Below are 20,840 nucleotides of genomic sequence, written 5' to 3' on the forward strand. Positions count from 1 at the left end.
TTGATGCTCTCCACTGTTCTTTTTGTGTTGACCTCCAGTGAGGAACAGCTATCAATTTTTGAAGGAAAAAAACAAAGGTTCCTTCAACATAAATTATCAGAATGGCTGCACATATGCTTAAAGACACAGTCAATATTGAGTTTCTGAAGCTTGTATCTTGAGACTTATTGGGCAATTTGCTGAGATGAAAAAACAGCATCAACAGCCCATATATGCCCTGCAATGGTGTTACCCCTACAGATGGAGCTGCTCCCTTCCTTTTCTTTAGTGTTCTTACCTGCACACTGGTGATGTTTTCAGAACACCTTTCTTGGGCATATTCCCTGATGCAGTGAGGCAAGTCTACCCTCTGTGGTAGTTCCACTCTCTGTACACCCAGGTAGGTATTTTTGCATGGATTACATTTGATGGACGTCTGTGAAATCTTCTTTGGAATCGTCATAACTAAAAAGTTGCTGTTAGAAACAAAACATAGAGCTGCAAATCTGTTGCAGTTTTCTGTTATTCCTTTCCCCCACCACCCCCAGCTCTCTCTGAGCTGTGAACAAGAGCACTGGGTAGCACGAACTGAGGGGTGTTTGTAATGCAGTGTTCCCCATCCTCCTGAGTCACCGCTAGCCATCGGTTGCTTTTCTGAGCACTTGTTTTCACTGCTGTACTTTCAAATCAAATATGGCCTCACGTTATAGTCTTATTAAAGCCCTAGCCCTTTTGAAAACACAAAATCAAACAGTTTCCTTATTGTAGACAACTGATTTTTAAACAAAGTACATAAAAGGAAGCACTTGTTTGCTTTCCTGCAAACCAAACACAGCAACAACATCTACTGTTTTGTAGCTATAAACAGAAATTGATGCATTTCTCATCCACTTTTGAATGGGGATGAAGCATCAGAAGCACGGTAGATGTCTTGCAAACATCTAGTTCAATCATATCAAGTGGTTTTGGTATTCTGGCAGTTCTGTGAGTGCTGTCCTGACACAAAGCCCTCCAGTGCAAGTGGGTCAATGAACTTCACAGGTTCTGAGAGCAAACTGCACCAGGCAAATACGGGTGCAAAGACCAAACTGTGCGGGTGCAATAACCAAACCATACAGGTACATTGACGAAATCACAGAATCCCAGACTGGTTTGGGTTGGAGGGGACCTTAAAGCTCATTCAGTTCCAACCCATTGCCACAGGCAGAGACACCTTCCACTAGAGCAGCTTGCTCCAAGCCCCATCCAGTCGTACTTTGTGTGTTGACTGCACTGCATAGATATAGACTGAACTCTGCAAGTATAGTGACCCAGTTCGGCAGGCCCATGGATGGTATCCAAGCACGCACACCGACTGGGCCATGCTGGTGCATTGACCAGGGCTGTACCAGTGTGTCAATTAGCCATGGCATCACACAAACCTCGAGGCCTGCGGACAGCCTGTGCTGCTCTGGCGTCGGGAGAAGCGAGCTGGCCCGATCTCGGTGCCAGGGCGGGCTGTGGGAGGCTGCCCCTGCCACCTCAGCCTACCCGGACTACAACTCCCAGCATGCAGCGCGGCGCCGGCGCTCTTAATGCCCTCTGGCGGCGGCGCGTGGCTGTCTGCAGGCGGGGCGGGCTGAGCCGAGCCGAGTCGAGCCGAGCCCGGGCGGCGTCGAGCGGGTCGAGGGGTGCGAGCGGGTGCCGGTGCCCACCGGCCGGGGCAGCGAGAGCCGGGATAGCCGCCGGTGAGGGCGCGGGGAAGGGAGCGGTGTGAGTTCGCCTGTGTGAAGGAACTGGTGCCGCGCCGCAGCCATGGGGAACCGCGGGATGGAGGATCTCATCCCGCTGGTCAACCGGCTGCAGGACGCCTTCGCCGCCATCGGGCAAAACGCCAACCTCGACCTGCCGCAGATCGCTGTGGTGGGGGGGCAGAGCGCCGGCAAGAGCTCCGTGCTGGAGAATTTCGTCGGGAGGTGAGAGAGAAACGGGGGGCCCTGGGCTTGGGGCTTGGGGGGGGGGACGGGGACATGAGCAGAGCCCCCTCAGGGGCAGCGCGGTGCGCGGGCAGAGCCGCCTCGGGGCAGTGCGGAGAGCGCGGTGCGCGGGCAGAGCTGCTGCACGCACCGGCGGTGCGGTGCGGTGCGGGTAGAGCGGGCAGTGCGGCTCACACCAGCACAGCGCCGGGGTGCGTGTGCAGTGCGGTAGCGGGGCAGCGCTGCAGGACGCGCGGGCGCTGCGGTGTAGGTGCAGGGGGGCAGCGTTGAAGAGCTCCCCGTTTGTGGTGGGGGATCGCCGCAACGGGGTCTTCCCGCCTTTGCAGCACCTTCGCAGTGTCGTGTGTGTGTCCGTGTGTGTCCCCCCCCCAACCCGCGCCGTTACATAACGGGAGGGGATGGATGTGTCAGTGGGAACCAGCCCCATCCCCTCCCCGGCTCGGTGCGGGGCCGCCGGGCTGGGGTATCCCCATCGGCGGGGCTCTGCTACATGGATGTTGTCATTAGGAATGGAGGGAGGAAGCTGCCGGGGGGGGTGGTGGTGGTGTTTAAGTTTAATCTTCTCCATCCTCCTCCCGCAGCCCTGCCTCGCTGTCCTCCATAGCGGATGCCATGTCAGGAGCTGCAGGGAGGCTATAGGAAGGACTGGGTTATTTCCCTCCTATATACTCAAATCCCCGCGTGCTACCATTTTGTGACAGGCAATATACTGATGCTTTCCCTTCATGTGACCTTCGCATTCATCATCTGCAACTTGAGTCAATTTCAGCCCGTGCTGCCTGGCGATCTGTGCCAGTGTAGACACACAACACCTGAGGAGGGAAGGGGGGTGTTCCTCAGCTTGTTTCTGGCCTCGTTAATTAATGGTATTCAGTGATATCCAGGTTTTACTTATCGAGGTGTTTTGTTATGCTATGAGCGGCACATGGGTTGCAGGTGACTTGGCTGAGAAGCTGTGACTGCTGTGATACCTGGTCAGATGCTTGCGTGGGTTTTTCTCTCCCAACAAACTGCTTTTGTGACCACATCTACTGGATATATTTCCCCCACCACTGCTTTTCCTTTTAAGCTGTTTGCTGCCAGGTGGCTTACAGAGGTTTTCTACTATCAGAAGGGTCTGTGGTGTGTATGAATTGCCTGTTTCCCTGCAAGTAGCCCCAAATTCTGGACCTGTGCAAGGGTGGCCTTGAGCACCCGAGTATGAGATGTGCTGTCTGTAGTAGAAAGGCAGCACAGGGATTGTATCAGGTGCAAAGAAAGCATGGTCAGAATAAGATTACTGTTTTTCCTTGCTCTAGATACGCATTAACAAAGAGTTTGGGATCCTTTCTAGCTAACTTCCAGCAGTCCAAGAGGTATCCCCCAGGGATGCTGGGAATCATGCCAAGGGAAGGACATTGCAGGAACAGTTTACTGAGCCTCACTCAGATCATAGAGTATCCACTTATTTGTCCATAGACACAGGAAGAAAATAACAAATCCTACTGCCAAAGGGAGAAGCTTGCTGTGCTGTAGCTTTCTAAGAAGGGGGGAAATAGGTCTCTTGAAGTATGTGAGCAAAACAGGTTCACCTGTTGGCTCTGCTGTTTTCATGCTTTCAAAGCACTGGCAGCCTCCTCTCGTAAATCCTTTCTAGAGCATCTATGCAGTCAGTGCTGCAGTGGCGTAATATGTAATGTGTGGCTGTCAGGCTTGTGGAAGGGCAGTCAGTGCATTGGGGTTTGCTGCCCCTGTCTTTCGGACTAAGCAAACAGAAGGGAATATGTTAATCCTTGCTGTGTCTCCATTGCTCCAACTGGGAACCGGAGATTTTGTCTTGCCTGATGGAAAAATAAATGAATTCAAATTGTTTTCTGTCTCTTTTCTGATGACTGCTGTCCCAGGAGGACTTGTGACCTCGCTGTGTCTCATCAGTCGCCTTCTCCAGCAGCAAGTTATAGTGCTGTGGCTTTTAGAAACAATTAGAAATAATGAAGGGTCCCCTGAGCAGAAGCTGAGACCTGTCTGTAGAGAAGCATTTACAGGAACTAATTGGAGTGGGAATGGAAGATATGTCAGAGTGAAGAGGTCTTTCTCTATTTGATACCCTTGAGTGCTGGCTGGTTTAGAGATTGGTAACTTGAGACATCTTACCACAGAATGTATGTGTATCTGCTGCAAAACCCAGTTGTGTTATAATAATGTTGGGGCTCTGCTATAGTGTGTAGTTTCTCTTCTTTTCGTGTGGGTATTGGAAACCATGATAAGGAGCTATGAGAATAGTATCCAGAATAAGCATGGGCCCTCAATGGAATTGTGAGAGGGGTTCTTGTCTTAAATAGGCATCAGAAGGAATTGTGTGTAGACCTACTGTGTACAAATAGAACTATTGCTGTAGTGTGGATATGACATATGTCACTGCTCCAGCTTGATACCAGGATGGTGGTGCAGCTATTGCTCAGCAGCTGCTGACTGCACAGTGAACGTGAGTGCTGATGAGTTTCTCTCCGAGTGGATGGGAATGTGCAAGGACAAACGCTGATACAGTTGGTACTGACTGCTGTGCTCCATGGGGACACTTCAGCAGAGGGGATGGTTTCCCTGCTCAATACCTGCGGGGCTTCTTTCAAATTGCCATCAAGCCATGCTTATGCTGCAGGGCAGCACGCTTGTCCCCACTGACAGACCTGGCCTGTGGCAATGCAGGATTTCAGTCTGGGGCTGATGCTGGCACCTTGCACTGTATCCCACGCATGCTGGAAACCTCTCTGCACAGGGGAGGGATGCTGGCTGCAATCAATATGTAGTTACATGGCTTACCAAACACATCTTTATTCTCCTCCTGAACGTGATGCCTTAGTAGTTACTACTAATTGCTCTTCCAGTGTCACTTACTCTGCTGTTAACAGATTACCCAACAGTGCAGAGCCTGTATTTATAATACCAGATGTCAGTGTGGCTGCTATGTGTGCTTTTGCTGCCGGAGACTCAGCATGGTGACGGGGATACCAGCTAATGGTGATTAAAATCACTGAAGAGGCAAGAGCAGCCATGTAGAAGGCAAACAGGTGACACATCTCTTGTAGGCTGGTTTATCCTGGGCCCCAGAACTGCAAGGAAGGTTAATTGGGTCAGGTCCAGGTGTTTCCTGTTGGTGTGGTTATAGCTCAGGTTGGAAGGGCTCTTGGGGGTCATTTAGTCTATTCTTGTGGTGTTGTTACTTCCCTGCTACCCTCTTTCTTTAATTAGAAGGTCTTAGGGCAGACAGCAGTACCAGCCAAATTGCTCTGATAAAAAGAACAAAGTGTGTGGGATTGCTAATTTGACTTGAGAGCCCAAAGGACTGAGAAGAGAGGGGGATGTATGAGACATCCCTGAAAGCTGTTCTACAGGCATTCATGTTCATGCTACTCTTATTTTACCATTTGAAAACTAACAAATACAAGGCAGGTTAAATGGGGTTTGGAGCAACCTAGTTTAGTGGAAGGTGTCCCTGTCTGTGGCAGGGGGTTGGAACTGGATGATGTTTAAGATCCCTTCCAACCCAAACCATTCCATGATTCTTTTAAGTGTGTGTTTTGTTTGGTTTTTGTTTGTTTTAAATTCGAAGAGCTGAGTGCTGTTACACAAGCCTTTGGGTTTGTGGGAGTATTACTGTTATCTCTGCTTTACAAAAGGCAAACCCAAAAGCATTGGGTTGTGTTCAGATGGTTGTGTAAATTCACTTTGTGGTCTCGTTTGCTGATCTAAGGAAGAGCACTGCTTCAGCCCTGCAAGGACTGTTGCATTGCTCTTCATGGAGAAAACAAGGCACCTCTGGCTTCTGGAGAGCAGATGGTTTAAGGGGGCTGCTGAGCAGGCAATGACTAAGGACTGGGAATAGTAGGTGGAAGGACTTGAATGGAGCTGAAGCCATTTCGTTTATGTCAGGGGAGCAAAACAGTGCCAAAGGTGTGGGAAGTGAATCAGCATTTACTTGACCCCAGGCTGGAACATTACCCCAGAAACATTCTCTCTTGGGAGCTTTTTTGTCCCAAACCAGATAGGAGCCCTTAGGAGTTTGTCATTGGACTCCAATGGTATATGCTGGATTTGTTGATGTTTGTATGTTACCTGGAAGGAAATTGACCTAAACTCAATTGTGTTGTATTAACTTTGTCTCTCGTAGCAAACTGAAATTTCAGTAAAGAAGCAGGTAAAGTGCAGCATTGCAATGCCTGTGGCAGTGGTAAGGATAAATACCTGTTAAGCTTGGTACTTGTGCTGCAGCAATTGCCTTGACAAGACCAGGCAGTGTGTGCTGCAACTGTGGTTTTGCCTTGCAGCATCATATACTGAAAATGCAAAGCCAGATCTTGAAGTCACAGGGCTTAGTTTGGCTTCAGGCATAATAACTTGTTATAGCAACTTATTTTTGTATCTCAGTCTTCCCCAATCGTTTAGAGATACTTACACCCCCAAGATACGATGAGGGAATGTTGCCTTTGATAACGTGTACTTTGGTTTGTCGTGGGAAGCTTCCCCAGCAGAATACCTCCAGAGACCAACAGCAGTATTTAGGAACTATCTAGAAGTGAAAGATCCTATAGGGATGCATGCGGTGTTGTAGGTACTTGGCCTGTTCAGATGGAAAACTGTTTTGTCAATGATCTTTGTGCTTTGAATCTGCTCAAGCTTCTGCTGTAGTACATGCTTTGAGTGCCATGAAGAGAATTGAAGGTTTAAGTCTTCTAAAACTCATAGCTACGTTACATATAGATGAGGATGTCTGCTGTACTGGGGGTGCTGTGTGTCAATGCAGTATTGTAGTGGCAGATTTGGGTAAGAAGATAGACTCATTTGCTCTGGCCACAGAAGGGCTTCTTAAATACTGCTCTTCTATTTTGTTTTGATCTGCTTTGAGATAGAGTTGCATGCCCAAAGTGTGAGCAGAGAGTAATTGCAAGTCATGGACCTTTAGTTGTTGTATGATAAATACATCTGTGAGCTGACCAAATCCTGTGGTACATTTGCAGGTTAAAGACATAAGCATTGCTTGGGAACTGACTTATGTAGGGTTGCAGAGGCTGGTGGAAAAGCCAGGAGTAGGATTCTGCTCTTTAGAGAAACAGATTATGGTCAAATAATAGTCCTTCAAATGGCAGCAAGCCTTTGGTCTTCAGTGAAGAAAATATCTGGTTTTTCACTTCTGATTAACTGGGGAAGGAGGAGAATCTGGACCACTGGGGGAAGTGAATAATGTGGTACAGCAGGCCACAAGATAAGGTAATTTACCTTAAAAGAAATCTCTGAGCATACACTGGTGGGAGGAGGAATGCTAGGAGGAGATACATAATTAAGTTAAAACATGGAGTAACATGGATTGATGTGAGGGAGGAAAACCATATCTCAGAATTATAATGTCTGTAGATGCAGCAGCGTCTGCCTGTATTTGTCCTCTGACTACTTGCCTTACTGTTATATGGGTTGGCTCAAATAAATACAAGTCTAATATCTGTTCTACTGGGAGCCGCGGTTGGATCTGCTCTGCAGATCTATCTGTCTGGCTCTATTCTTCAGCTTAACTCTTTAGTGATGATCTCACACTTCTGGTAACTGCCCACTAGCTTTATATTCACATGGAAGACATCCTTATGGCATGTCTCAGATCGTATCAGAATTTACCCAGGGAAAGGAAACTGGCTTTTATCTCCACTTTGGAAGCCGATGCTCAGTATTATGCAATTGGGGTTCTATTTTTAAAGGCTCCTGATTGTTTTCAGAAGGCAAAGTTCAATACCTAGTTGGGGATGCCAAGCCAAGGCCTTGAACCTATGTTCTCCAGATGCTCTGAGCAGGCAGAACTCTGCTAGACTTAAATAGAAGGTGTGGGAGTCTGCAGCACCTCCTACTGAGGCAGCTTCTGAAAATGTTATTCTAAGGCAGGAAGCTAATCCCCTTCCTGAGCTGGTGAGTTACTGAATGTCCCTACTTTGCACTTCAAGTTTGAGCCTGTTTATACAAGTGTGAGTAAAAATCCTTCAGAGTGAGGATTTCTTGGCATCTTTAAAATGAAACTTTTTGAGGCGAAATGGAAGAAGTTGACAACTTAACCTAAGTTAACCAAGAAAACGGTTCTTGCTGTGTTCTAGCTGCTGGGGTGAAACTCATTATGATGCCTTGAGCAGTGAGTTTATTAGACAAGAGCAAACCCATGTGTGCTCCACCCATGTGAGCCAAGAGTCAGATGTTTGTTTCAGGCAGTGCATTTGAGTGGCAAAACAAGATTTACTGAAGAGGTCACCTAGAAGCACATGGTGTTCAGCCAGTATGCCCAATGTGAAATGGCTTTGAGGTGGCATCTGTGAAAGGAAAGTTACTGGTATTATGCAGGGGGTGAATGTGTTTCCTTGATACACCACCAAAAAAACTTTGGGTGTAAGGCTTTCCTTCTTGGATTCAGAGATCTGTAACTGTATGAGTCAGAGTAGTGCCGGTTGGGAGGAGAGCTGAAATAAAATCTAGTTCAGAACAGAAAGAAATCTAGTCATGTGTGAGGGGAAAACAGCTCACTGATGGGACAGCTTCTCATTCCTCTTGAAACTTAACCTTTCCTGATCTCAGACCTGGTTTTGCACATCCTGATAGTCAAAGCTCAAGGTAAAGAAATACTGTGCCTAACAGGCAGATGGGCATGTTCAGCCTCATAACAGAGTTCTGTTCTCAGCCCTGAAACTAATTTACTTTATGACTAAGTTTCTTTTGTACCACGTTTTCCATCTATAGAGAGATTGTTCATGTCATGGAGGTGTGTATCATGAATAGACACTTGAAATAACACTAGGAAAGGTTAACTGTAAAGTAGGAAACTTTCTCCTAACAACGAATTAAAACTCTGCAAGGGTGGCACAGTGATGTCTGCCTCAGCCCTCAAAACCTGTCTTCTCTCTGTAAGTGGTGTGCCAAGAGCTTTAGTTGTTCATTCAGCTTTGTTTGATGGTTACTCATGTCTGCTCTGCAGAGTTTTGGGACTGGGGCAGCCACCTTTGGCTGCTGGCATAGATCAGATACTGGATTTGAGGAGTCATGGTATTCTTAGAAAACACTGGGATATGAGAAACTGCACTAGATGAGCTGGTAGCACTTCCATTTTTGAGCAGAGCCTTTCAGAGCAGGGATGGATATCACAGCCTTATAGAGGAGTGACCCCTAGGATTTGTACCTACTGACTTGAAACACCCAGATGGTCTGGTTAAACTGCAAGCAGGGCTGGTTCTGAAAAGCTCCAAGAAGCTATCTGTCCTCCTTTACGTTTCTCTGTGATCCTTCTAAAGCATGCATCATGGTTGGTTTTGAGTGAGTTGATGGAGTTTAGTCATGGGAATTGGTTGTCTTGCTCAGGACTAACTGCTGTAAATATTGGGGTGGTTGGGAATAGAGGGCTGAGACAACATCTCAGTGTTTACTGAGGAGCAGGCAAGAGTGTGCATGAAAACATTGTGACTGGCAATTGAGAGCACAATGTTAGAGATTTAAATGATTAAACTTTGTGCTTATGCCCAGCTTCTTGTTTTCAGTCAGGTTAGTGAAAACCTGAATAACAAGTAAAGTGTCTCAATAGTTTTCCTAGATCATCTTACAGATGGACAGATAGACAGTGAAGTTGTTGACTATTGCTTCCTCTATGACCTTAAAGCTTGTCACAGTTCCTAGGCTGGTGCTGACTATAATAGAGAAGTGCTTTTCTTCAAGACACAGTAGAGGAAGAATGAGCCCAGAGTCTGAGATCTAACAGTGTCTCTGATTGTTCTCTGCCATGTTAGATGCTCTGAAAGCTTTGGCAACCCCAGCCACAACCAAATGGAAGTGAGATGGTGCTTCAGTGCCTGGTCAGTAGCTTCTTGCAGCTCAACACAAGATGCTTTTGGGAGCATCTTGGAAGCAGACGTTATGCAAGCTCCTCAAGCTGCGTCTTGCTGACTGGAAGCAAACTTGCCAGCTTCTGCCACTTTTCTGCAAGTCTTGTGACTTGTGTGGCTTTTCTTAGAGCCCTGGCCACAGCAATTCAGCTAACAGAGGAGCAGTGTAGCTTTTGTAGTGAAACCAGCAATTTCTAACATGGATATTTGAGGGTATATTTTTTTCCTTTAAATGATGCTGTCTCTGTAAATGCTCAAGTATAAAGAATCCAGAAACTTCTAAGACCTGTGTTGTCAACTTTTCCCCTCCTAAAAATCAGAGCTCAGTCCTAAAACTATAAGCTCTGCTAAAATACTTGTTCCAGTTGTAATAGACAATAAATTACACAAAATGAGGTTTGGAATAAACCCTGTACCTCACTTGTGACTGAAATGGGAATTGGAGTCTTTGGTGGTAAAAATACCATTTTAATAATGTGTTGCCTCAGCAGTCCCCTTCAACAGTCCCTTTCCTGTTTCTTATGGGTTTAGGTTCCATAGTTGCAGCTGTGTTGAAGGGTGAAGAGTTAATACTACTGTAAGAAACATGAGAATTCCTGGGATCCTGTCCTGGTGCAAGAGTGGCCACTGTAGTACATGGGATGCCTGAGAGCGGACATAGCTGGTATTTTGGCTGCAGAGCCAGGCAGTGTTGCTGTGGGGCTGTGTAAAAGCTGAGCATAAACTGCAGCCATAGTTCAGAGTAGATTTTCAGCTGTGTTTAAACCCAAAGCATCAATGGGCACAAATCGACAGATGCTGAGTCTTCACTTTTCAACATCTGCAAATGTTTTTATAGCAGAGCTAAGTTACCCTTGAGAGCACTAGCAAAAAACTACTATACTTGCCTTTTTTCTTTTGAGACCAGAGATCCAGGGATGGGGGAGGCTGTGCTGAATTCCTTAGAACAAGGAAGGAGGTACCTAAAGGCAAAAACCCTGCAGTCTTTGTTTAGTTCCTTCTCTTTGCTTTCTTGCCACTTTTGCCTGTGTAAATGTAGAGTAAGTTATGTAGGGTCTGGCCCAGTTCTCTGACCCTTACAGTTTTTATGCTGGTATTTAGCTCTACTAACTTGCTTATGATTTACTCTGAACTTGCACTGCTGTGCGTCAGGATGGGGCCCATTGATTCAAATACACGTGTTGGGTTTTCTCTCTTTCAGGCTGCTGTGATCTCTTGAGTAATCTCTTGCTATTTCTTAAGCTGATTGTGCTTTTACTTTTAATAGAAGCTCCCCTATGAATAGCTGGGAATTGTTTAAGTGTGGTGGTGGCCTTGAGAGGAGATCTGTCGCAGTGGGGTTATAGCTGGAGGTACGGAGGAGACTGGAACACCAAAATGCGGAATACCCTGAGGGACTGGTGCATGACATGTGTCACGCTGCAGAGCTGGTGCTGCAGCTCCAGTGCTGAAGCTCAGGTCACCTCTTCTGCATCAGTGCAGCTCTCAGCAGAGGTCCTAGCAATATTCTTCTTCCCTCTGGGTTGTCCTACTTTGATGTTCCTGTTCCTAAGCATTACTCCATTTATGCCTTTTCATTCAAGATGTGTTTGTTATGCCAGGCCTGCAAACTACCTGGCACTCCAAACCCATCTTAGAGAAAGGGATCTATTTCCTGAATGAATTTGTATAGACTATTGAAAGAATAGTATTTAAAGAATACTCACTGCAAAAGAACAAGTGAAGCAGTGCATTATCACTTGATATTTTGCCATCTTCTGTTTGGACAAAGTTGAAGTCAAGCTGGATACCTGGACAGGCAAAAGCAAATGTTGTTAGAAATAAGTGTATTGGTTTGAAGGGGTGAAGGGAAAATACCAGGGGAGGGAAATACCCTTTCCCTGTTGGAAACAGGGAAAGGAATGGAAGACTGAAGACTGTGGCCTGATTGTCCAACTCATTGTGCCACAATTTTGCTGTAGATTTGGAGTGCCCATTAATAGGCAACACTAATTTTGACCCTTCTCTGCTTTCTGAATTTAAGCCCTTGAAAGCTGTCTATGAAGACATAGGCTCCCTTAGAAATGCTGTAGATGTGTATCTGTAATAAACATGCCCTTTTGTCATCTCCTGTGGTCAGTGCTACTCTTGACCAGAGGAAAATGTTCCTGGGACGTGAGGTTTGTGGTTGGTCAAAAGGACTCTGGCAGAAACACTGGAACCAGCTAGGAGGTCCAACTCTCATGTCTTTGGGGACTATTGATCCAGCTTTCATTCTGGTATAATGGAGATGGCTTGTGTGTTTTTTGAAGTAGAGTTTAATGCCTCTGACTTTGCACTAGAGGCGTTGAGTAGTCATGTGCTGTTTTTACTTCAAGGGCTGAAGCAGCAGTGCCTCTGCACTGGGTTTCCAGCCAGGGTTATCCTAATTATATCTAAAACTGCAGAGGTGCAGTGCATCGCCAGGAGCCTGGCACTGTTCCTGCATACTTATCTAGGCAGGGAGAGAGAAGCTGGCATCTGAAATTCCCTCTGCAGGACAACCATGCACCTGGGACAGTTTGATCAGGATGCTGGAGTGCAGCATAACTCGGTTACCCCACAGAACTCTGCCCTGCTGGAGGGAAATAGCCTCCCTCCCAGTCCATGACACTGCATCTTACCACTGACCCAACATAAGTTATCAGGGTATATGCATTCAATTTTATAAACTCGTCACCCATGTCTGGTCACTCATAGCGCATCATGGCTTGAGGTGTTATCTCCTTTCCTCATACAGCTTCCTCTTGGGTTTGTATTAGTGGGCTCAAAGTGATTTGGCCTTTCCCAATGAACTCTTTCAGTTGTCTGGACCCTTTATGGCATTCAACCTCTGGGGAGGCTGTCTCCTTTTCTAGCACACAGGGCTGTCTGGGAGTGCAGGAAGTGTCATACTGCACTGATGGAATGTGCCTTGAGCTATGTTTGTTCTTCTCTTGGGTCTTGCAGCAAATACCATGACTCCAGAGGTGGTGGAGTTTTGACAAGAAATTGAAGCTGACAGTTACCATGACTTTGGTGTCCTTAAGTTTGGCGCTGTACCTGGTTTCCTTCTCTGAAGGAGAGAAGGGCAACAGTGGGGATAACCCCTTTTTCATCTAGAGTCTGTATGTGATGAATACCTTGAATATGTTACTGCTGCACAGTTAGAGGTATCCCTGAACATAGGAGAGCCTTTACTGCTGGACAGCCCTTATTCGAGACTCACTGCAGCCTGACTCCAGAGAGCTAGGACAGATTAAGACACTGCTGGTGGGAAATAGCAAGGTCAGCCTGTTGCTCATGGGTCTTAGTGTAGTTAATCCTGGGGTGTTATTGTGGCTGTGCTTTCCCATCAGTCATTCCCAGTGTTTGTGTACAGCTTACCCTTTTGTTTTCCCCCAGCTCAAGCTGCAGGTGCTGTATAAGTCGTGGTTTTCAGGGCTGCAACCCTTCTGGTATGGCAAAGGCAGGATTTGTCTGTAGGTTGGTTTGTGCCAAAGAAGAGCTGTGTTACTGCAGTATTATGACAGATCAGTGCAGCTTGAGAGCAAGGCAAGCAAAGATGCTGGGTCATGGGTTTACCTTTATGGCTGTAACTAACTGTGCTTCTCCACTACAGCCATCAGGACTGGACTAATCTGATGCTTTAGGGTGTTGAGGAAGCTGCCTGGAAGTTGCAGGCAGATTCTGCAGATACAAATCTATGTGACATTTTTTTGCCAGGGCATCCATCCTTTAGAAGGAGCAAAAGGAAAGCTTGCTCTCCTGCTATGATGGTGAAAAATCAGCAAAGCAAGCAGAAAGGTCTGGTTTACAACTTCCGGGGCAGAGAATACATCACACTAGTGCAACATTTCTTATACCTGTGTCTCTGGAGGCCTCTGGACCCAGGCAGTGCTGTTGCTTTTCCCTGGAATCCTGGTACTGCCACCCAGATCTGGTGTTATGTTTGTGTATTAAAAGTGAACTACAGCCACGTTTCCCTGGGATTGTAATTCTTGAAATCAAAGCTGCATTTTCCACAAACATGTAATCCTTAATCCTTATTGCTGCATCCATTTGGGATCCAGAAGGCTGCTTATTTCCTTGAGTTCCCCATCCTGTCACGTAGAATCAGTGCTGTGTTACTCTTTACCTTGATATCCCAAGGCAAGAGCCAGGACTTCAGTTTTCATTACCCAAAAGATCCCAGAGGAAGCTGCACAGCAGCAGTGCTGCAGTTTTCCACTCTCTCAAGACTTTCCTCCCCCAGCAGTGCAGCCCAGGGTCAATGCAGCATTGCTATAATGGGCAGTGACTTTTTGAGATCAGGCAGTGCACTGGAGGCTCTACCACTCTGAATAATCCTCTGCAGTGAAATGCTGAGTTCCAAACAAGAAAATCCCTTTACAGTTGTTGTCTGCAAAAGTACCAGGGGGAAACTGGCTCACAAGTGCCCTTGAGGAGTTGGAGTGCTTTCCTTTCCCATTTGTGGTCTACATCCTCACGTGTTCTGGGCTAATCCATCTGCAGGGAGGGATCTGGCAGATAAGTCAACCCTCAAAATGGAGGAGGGAAAGGATATTCCCAATTCTCTCATAGCAGAGATGAACTGAAGCAAATGACATCTTGTGCAGGGTGTTTCTGTATGCCAGGAGTGCCTCTAGTTTCTCCTGCAAACTCTTGACTTAAAGCTCTAGTGACTTGCTTAAAATCTCTCAACCTTAGCAGCTTGGGGCTGATGCACAGTAGTGAGGGATGCAGGAGCTGCGTGGACATCAAACTGATTGGTTTCTATGGAGACAAGTAGATTTCACCATGCTGTAGGGAAGTGGGAGGGGAATTAACCCCCTGGGCCTGGTTTGGGCTCTCAGATTGGATTGGCTGCACTGCAGTTATAGAGCAGCAGCCCATGAAGGGATTATCTGTCTAGTCAGTGATAGGGAAAGAAGGACGTGGATCCAATCTGGTCCCATTGCAGGCTTCCTCAGTGGGGCTGACACAAGACCCTGTTGTCGTGTGCCAGGATTCCCAGGGTCACAGTCCCCCATAGCACTTAAAAGCAAAGAATTTAGCCTTGATCACTCAGCCAGAAGGGAGGCCTGTACCTGTGTATCCTGCCCAGACATTATGGTTAGGATGGCTAAGGTGATAAACTGTGTTCATACTTCAGCATCCCTTCTTGTAGGCAAGACCTGAGACCTCTTTGTGGTGTCTGCAAGGACTGAGGGAAGCTGAGATCTTTCAAACAGGCTTCAGGTGGTGCTTGCTGGTGAAACGACTGTATTTCCTGTTGTATTTGGTGTACAGCTTTCAGAAGGTTCCAGCACCTGAAGTCCTGTGGCTGGGGCTGATTTTGAAACCTGTCTTTCTAAAATGAAAGTTAATCTCATGAAATCAGAGAAGAAACCAAAGCATGAATACAGATACTGCTGAAACAGGTTCAAAGAAGAACAGTATCACAGGATCACAGATTGGATTGGGTTAGAAAGGACCTTAAAGCTGATTCAGTTCCAATCCCCTGCCAAAGGCAGGGACACCTTCCACTAGACCAGGTTGCTCCAAGGCCTGTCCAACCTGGCCTTGGACACTGCTCGGGTGGTCTGTAGTGCTGAGTCTGAATGGATACCAGACCCTGGTGCTGGTTATTCAAAAGGGCTGATCATCACCTCTGTATTACAGACTCATGTGCTCAAGATAGGCCCCAGCAATGACCCTGGGAGGGAAACCTGAGGTTCCTAGATAAAAGGAAAGCAAACCATGAAAAACTGGCAAAAACGGTAACACCTTTGTGTGTCTGAGCCTCTTCCCAAGGTTAATTCCTTGTCTGTTTTCTTCCCCTTCTACAAATAGAGCCTACAAATGTAGTGTGGGAGCTGTGTAACCTTCTCTGATGGAGAGAAATTCCAGTTGCTCATCTTTCGTCTCCCCTCACTCTATTCAGGCACTTCAGTCCATGTTGTGTAAACTGAGTCAGGGATGGAGTGCAGCTGTAGCAGAAATGCCTGGTTTATGCCTTGTAACGCAGCCAGAGGTGATCAGATGCGGTAACCCTTGGTTATGGGTTTGTGCATCAAGAATGTAGCAGCAACCTCTCTGCCTTATTTCAGGTATCTAAATAGATCCATAGTGCACCTCAAAAGTCAGGGCAGATCCTGCTGTAAGATCTACCAAACATAAAGCTGGTAGATTGCTGTAGCCATACAGAAATCCCTGGGGCAAACTCTACGCTGTGCTGCTTTACTCTGTGAGCTGGCAGACCCACAGACCATTAAATGAAAGTGTAATACCTCAAGTGTAAGAATCCTTTTGACCTCGTTGGATGTCTTTTGCCCTGTGGAACAGTACAGCCACGAAGCTCTGTAGTTCTGCATCAGATTAACTTGTGCGCAGAGGCTCCAGTGCAGCCGTGACTTGGCATAATGCACGCAGCTCTCTTCCAGACTTTTGGTGTGTGAAAGAGAAAAATCAGCCCAAAGGATTCAAATCAAAATAAATATAGAGAAACTTCTTATCTTATCCCACTGCTGAGACCTGCACAGAGGCATACGCAGGAGAGGGACTGAAATAGAAAGGAGGGACATGCGGAAAGAGGGAATGAGAAGCACTGACTGCAGTGGCTCCTGGGAACCAGTCTGTACAGTCAGAGATAAGCTGGAAAAGCAGAATTTAGTGAGCTCTGGCAGGGGTAGGGGGGAAGAGAGCTGTTCCTGACCAAGTGTTTGTGCAGAAACTGCTCTGCACTGTCCTTTTTGCTGTAGCAGCGTTTGCAGAAGTGCTGCAGGCTGAAGTCTGAACACGGCCACTGCAGCACCAGTGATGTGAGAGAGCATTGCACGTATCTCCTTTCTAGTTGTCTGACCCCCTCAGCCCACACTTGGCTCAACAAATGGGTTCTGAGTGGAGGAAACACATTTTTTGATTAACACTTTTGATGTTCAAGGCATTTGGGTCCTCCCAGAGACCCACAGGAACACATAAATGTGACAGTGCATTTCCGTAACAGAAGGCTTATCCTGTTCTGTGGGAAAGAAGGTTTATGCTTTACCAGAAATTACTAAGGTGACCCAGGGCATAGACTGTCACCTCTGTATATCTAGATCAGTGGCCAAGTAATCGTGCTGTGTCCTGATGATAAGACAAGCCCTGTGGCTGAGGTGGGAGCTCATTCAGCTGCTGCGTCTCCGTGGCACATCATTTAGTCCCAAATGTCAGTGAAACAAACCTCACCATTATGTGTGTTCACGAGGAACTGGCCTTGACTTGCCAGACTTGCTGTCTGTAGGCTTCCAAAGAGCCAGCCCTGCACTTTTCTATGGAGCTCGATTCCCTTGGAGGGGGCAGTCTCCTGAAAGGTTTCTTGTCTTTTTGGCAAAGCCTGTGATGTGGGGTCATGATGGCTTCTGAAATGTTGCCTTTTGTAGTAAATGTAGGTTGTTAATGTGGCTTCATTTACTTCATGTTAACTCTGTGTATGCTACTTTGCCTTTGGATAAGGTGAGAGCACAGTATGGGGAAAAAGATGCAGGAACATGCAAAAAGATGCTCTGGATCATATGTCTTGGTCAGCTGTAAAACAGACAGAGGAAACAAAACAGAAAGATGATTCTTAGTGTTAGTTCTGGAGCAGTACGTATGCATGAACAGGTAATAAACCCTATTTCTATGCTTTTTTGTTACAGTGAATTAATATAATTGCTGTCCTTTCATGTTTGAAAACCACAGTGCCTACAATAAAGGTATTGTAGGCAGTGTACCCTTCATCTTTGCTGGGGACCTGTGCTGGTATCAACTGCAGTGCTGTGCAAGGGAACAGAAGAACTCAAGGCAGACTGGGGAATAGAAGGTGCAAGCTTCAGAAATTACTTTCTAGTTCATGATCTCTCTCCTCTGACACTTGTTTGCAAGTTATCCAGTCAAATGCTCTAAATTACTCCAGCTTACACTGGCATTTGTGCTTTGTCCTGCTCAGACAGCACCTGTGAAGTTTGTAAGAGAGTCTCCAAGAGCTCACCTTATGTACGGCAGAACTCCCAAACTTGAGAGGAGTTTTGCTTTCTTGGTAACTGCTCTAGATTGCTACACTGGGGACAAATGGCTAGGTGCTGGAGATACTGTCTGAATGCCAGAACAGCTTACCAAGGCAAGTGTCCCAAGCCAGCACAATAGTGTTAACCTCCCTTTGAGCTGCTGTCAGTAGGAACTCAAGGTACAAGGCAGTGGGAAGCCTTCTCTTGAATTGCATTGTTTCTGGTAACATGTATATTATGATTACACTCATGAACTATTGCCTGTCTTTATTTTTCACGATTGTATTCTTGTATAATGCATCATTGTGCACAATAATATTGCCAGTATGCTGGAATGTGGTGTACTTACAATAGATCTTTAGTTCTATATGTATCCATTGTGTGACCAGTACCAATTACAGCCTAAGAAATATTATACCAAGTGCTTATGGAATTGCTTTCTTTCACTGTGGGTCAAGACTAGACACACAGTTGTGCTGTGGAGAATGGTAGGTAAATAACACTAATCCCCTGGCTTAAACTTCTGAGCCTAAAAGTGTTAACCTCAATGGAAAGAAACGTGACTACCTGGGAATGAGACTGACCACAGGACTGAGTTTGAAGGACTGGTGTCCTAAGGGCAGGATAAAGCAGAATAGCAGGTTTGTGGGTGCTGTTGTTCATAATGCACCTGCTTTTAAATGCTTGCTCTTCATGTTGGCCTGTCTGGCTTTTTTGTTTGAGAAGTGCTTTGGTTCAGGGAAGATAAGAGCTTATAGAGGCCACGAAGTCAGCAGGAAAGCAGAGTCTCAATCTGTAACGCAGCCTTTCTGTTGACCCTACTGGGTGATAAAGGAAAGAACAAATTTTTTCCTCTTGCCCTATGTCCAAGTTCCAGAATTGCTTATGAATGTACTTGTGTGTCACTTGAGCAATGAGACCAGGAAGGTGCTGTCAAGGGCAGTTTCTGCATCAGACTTCTACCTTCTGGTAGAACTAGATGATGTCTGTTACGAAGAAGCACTGAACTTGGGTTAGTGTCTAAGTGGAAAGCTACTTGACAATCAATGTGAGGATCAGAAGAGTCTTAAAGGTACCAATACCCGCAGGTTGGCTTGGGATTCCTATAATGCTCTGTGCCATCATGAGCTCATGAAGAACTCAATCTGGATGTGTGTGAATGATCAACTACAAGAACTGGCAGATGAAGTGAAGATGGTTCTAAGCTTAAACAGGAGCAGCTCCAAACTTTGTAAGCAGATAGTAAAATCCATAAGGACAGGAACTGTCTTGCTTGCTGTGTATTGGCATAGCGTTTTGTGCAGTGCAGTTCTGGTTGAATTGCTGTCCCTGGGCACCAGCAGAACACAGGAAATAAATAGTGGATTGAAGAAACCAAACAGCCATGTGGAACTGTGGAGGCTGTGTGAATCTTAATTTTTCTGAAATGAATATAATCCAAACAGGGAATTAATCACAGCCCTTAATGCCCCATTTGTCTGTAGATATTTAAGAAGAAATCAAATTGAAATGAAATGATCAGATGGTGGTGTTCACTCTTCTGTTCTTTACAACTACTTTTATGTCTTCATAAGCTGCTGGTTTGCCTTTTTAATTGAGGCTTTGTATTCTCCAGGACATTCTAATCCAAGAATCTCAAAGGACTGGCAAACAATAACTGCAGGGATGCTGTATTGGTATATCCAGACTAGTCCTAGATTGGGGCTTCAAAGCCCTGTATAAACAGCTTTACAAACCTTCCAGCTTCCTTGGGGGGCAGGAAAGTAAGTGGTGGTAGAAGCGTTTGATCTGTCTTCTGTTTTAGAACAAGAGATGGTACCAAGGACTCAGTTCTGTTCTTAGCTGCCAATGTCTTTAATTACAGCTTCAGTGAAGACACAAATTATGCATGAAAAAGCTCTGTCACAAAGTCCTTTCAGAAATACAGATTACCAGTGGATGGCAAAAGGGCAAAACCCCTTCAGTTCTGCAGTACAAGGAGTAAATTATTTGTGAGGCTCAATAAACCAGGGCAAAATTAGTATAAAACTAATTTTTATACTTCATTATATTCTTCATTATAAAACACAGCACAGGAGTCCTCACTACCTGTCCTGTGAACTGCCATATGCTCCTGAGTTTCCGTGTGGGTATCATGTCTATGTAATCTTTCTGGTTTGAACTTGAGCTCTTGCTGGGTTGAGAGCTGGGCTTGTAAGAGTGTATTTGTAGTGCCACATAAAGGACTGCAGTAACTGCTCTTGTCCTGTCATACTGAAGTTTCTAGAATATATGACCAAAAAGAAAGTGCTTCAGATTATGCACATCTTCATATCTTCATTAATGCAGTTTCCTTTCACGAGTGTTTATAGCTAAAATTGCATTTAATTTTCAGTGCATTCCATACATGTTTAGTATTCATAACATTCAATATGTTGAATTATACAAGCAGTTTCCTTCCTTTTCCATACAGCATAGGTTGAATTATACAAGCAGTTTGTCAGTCTCCTGTGTTTTATAGTCTAGTGGGAAATGTCTTTGGTCCCTGTTACCTTGAACTTCTTATCCTTTGGACTGTTCAAGTCAGTAAATGAGCTCTGAAACTTGTTTCTAGAGCAGATGTGCTTTTTGTGTCACTAACAGCACCTTCTTGTTCTGGAGGGCTCCCGGTTATCTTATGCATGAAGTTCTTTGTACAGAGTGTTTGGCTTTAATATAAAACACTTGTAAGGAAAGGTGAAGTCCCCAGTGCCCTGCTCACAGATGTGTTATTGCATGGGATCGATTGCCTTACTGTGTTTCCAATGGGTTTGGGTTTTGTTTGGATGTTGTTTTACAGTAACTGTTGGATTACTTGCTGTTCCTCAAATATTTTGTTTTTACTATGCACTACTAATGCAGCTTTCAGCCTAAATCTGTGCTTTAATGCAGCTCTGCATACTAAAATAGAAATAAGACTAGAAGGGATGATGAGATTGGGTTTGCCCTGAGGTAGCGAGTCGAGAACATGTGTAAGCGTT

The 20,840-nt window shown here is 45.8% G+C and overlaps 1 protein-coding gene across 22 annotated transcripts in view; it reads left to right on the top strand.

The window, feature by feature from the left end:
• Positions 1 to 1,600: 1,600 nt before the first annotated feature.
• The window catches only part of DNM1 (dynamin 1), a 64,137-nt gene continuing 44,897 nt past the window's right edge, over positions 1,601 to 20,840 (top strand). For 16 of the 22 annotated variants that reach the window (XR_009725340.1, XR_009725341.1, XM_061352884.1 and 13 more), the window contains exon 1: positions 1,602 to 1,934. Coding sequence is in view for 14 of the 22 variants with exons in the window: in XM_061352884.1 (XP_061208868.1) it covers positions 1,774 to 1,934 (161 nt within the window). In the remaining 8 variants the exon portion in view is untranslated. Of the gene's footprint in view, positions 1,935 to 20,840 lie in introns of all 22 variants that reach the window. The other 6 variants (XR_009725344.1, XR_009725347.1, XR_009725342.1 and 3 more) reach the window with 1 other exon arrangement.

The sequence above is a fragment of the Neopsephotus bourkii genome, unplaced genomic scaffold (genome assembly GCF_033783945.1).
Source record: "Neopsephotus bourkii isolate Nb327-2 ecotype Australia unplaced genomic scaffold, CSIRO-AGI_Nbou_v1 NB_659, whole genome shotgun sequence".
In the NCBI taxonomy this organism is placed as follows: domain Eukaryota; kingdom Metazoa; phylum Chordata; class Aves; order Psittaciformes; family Psittacidae; genus Neopsephotus; species Neopsephotus bourkii.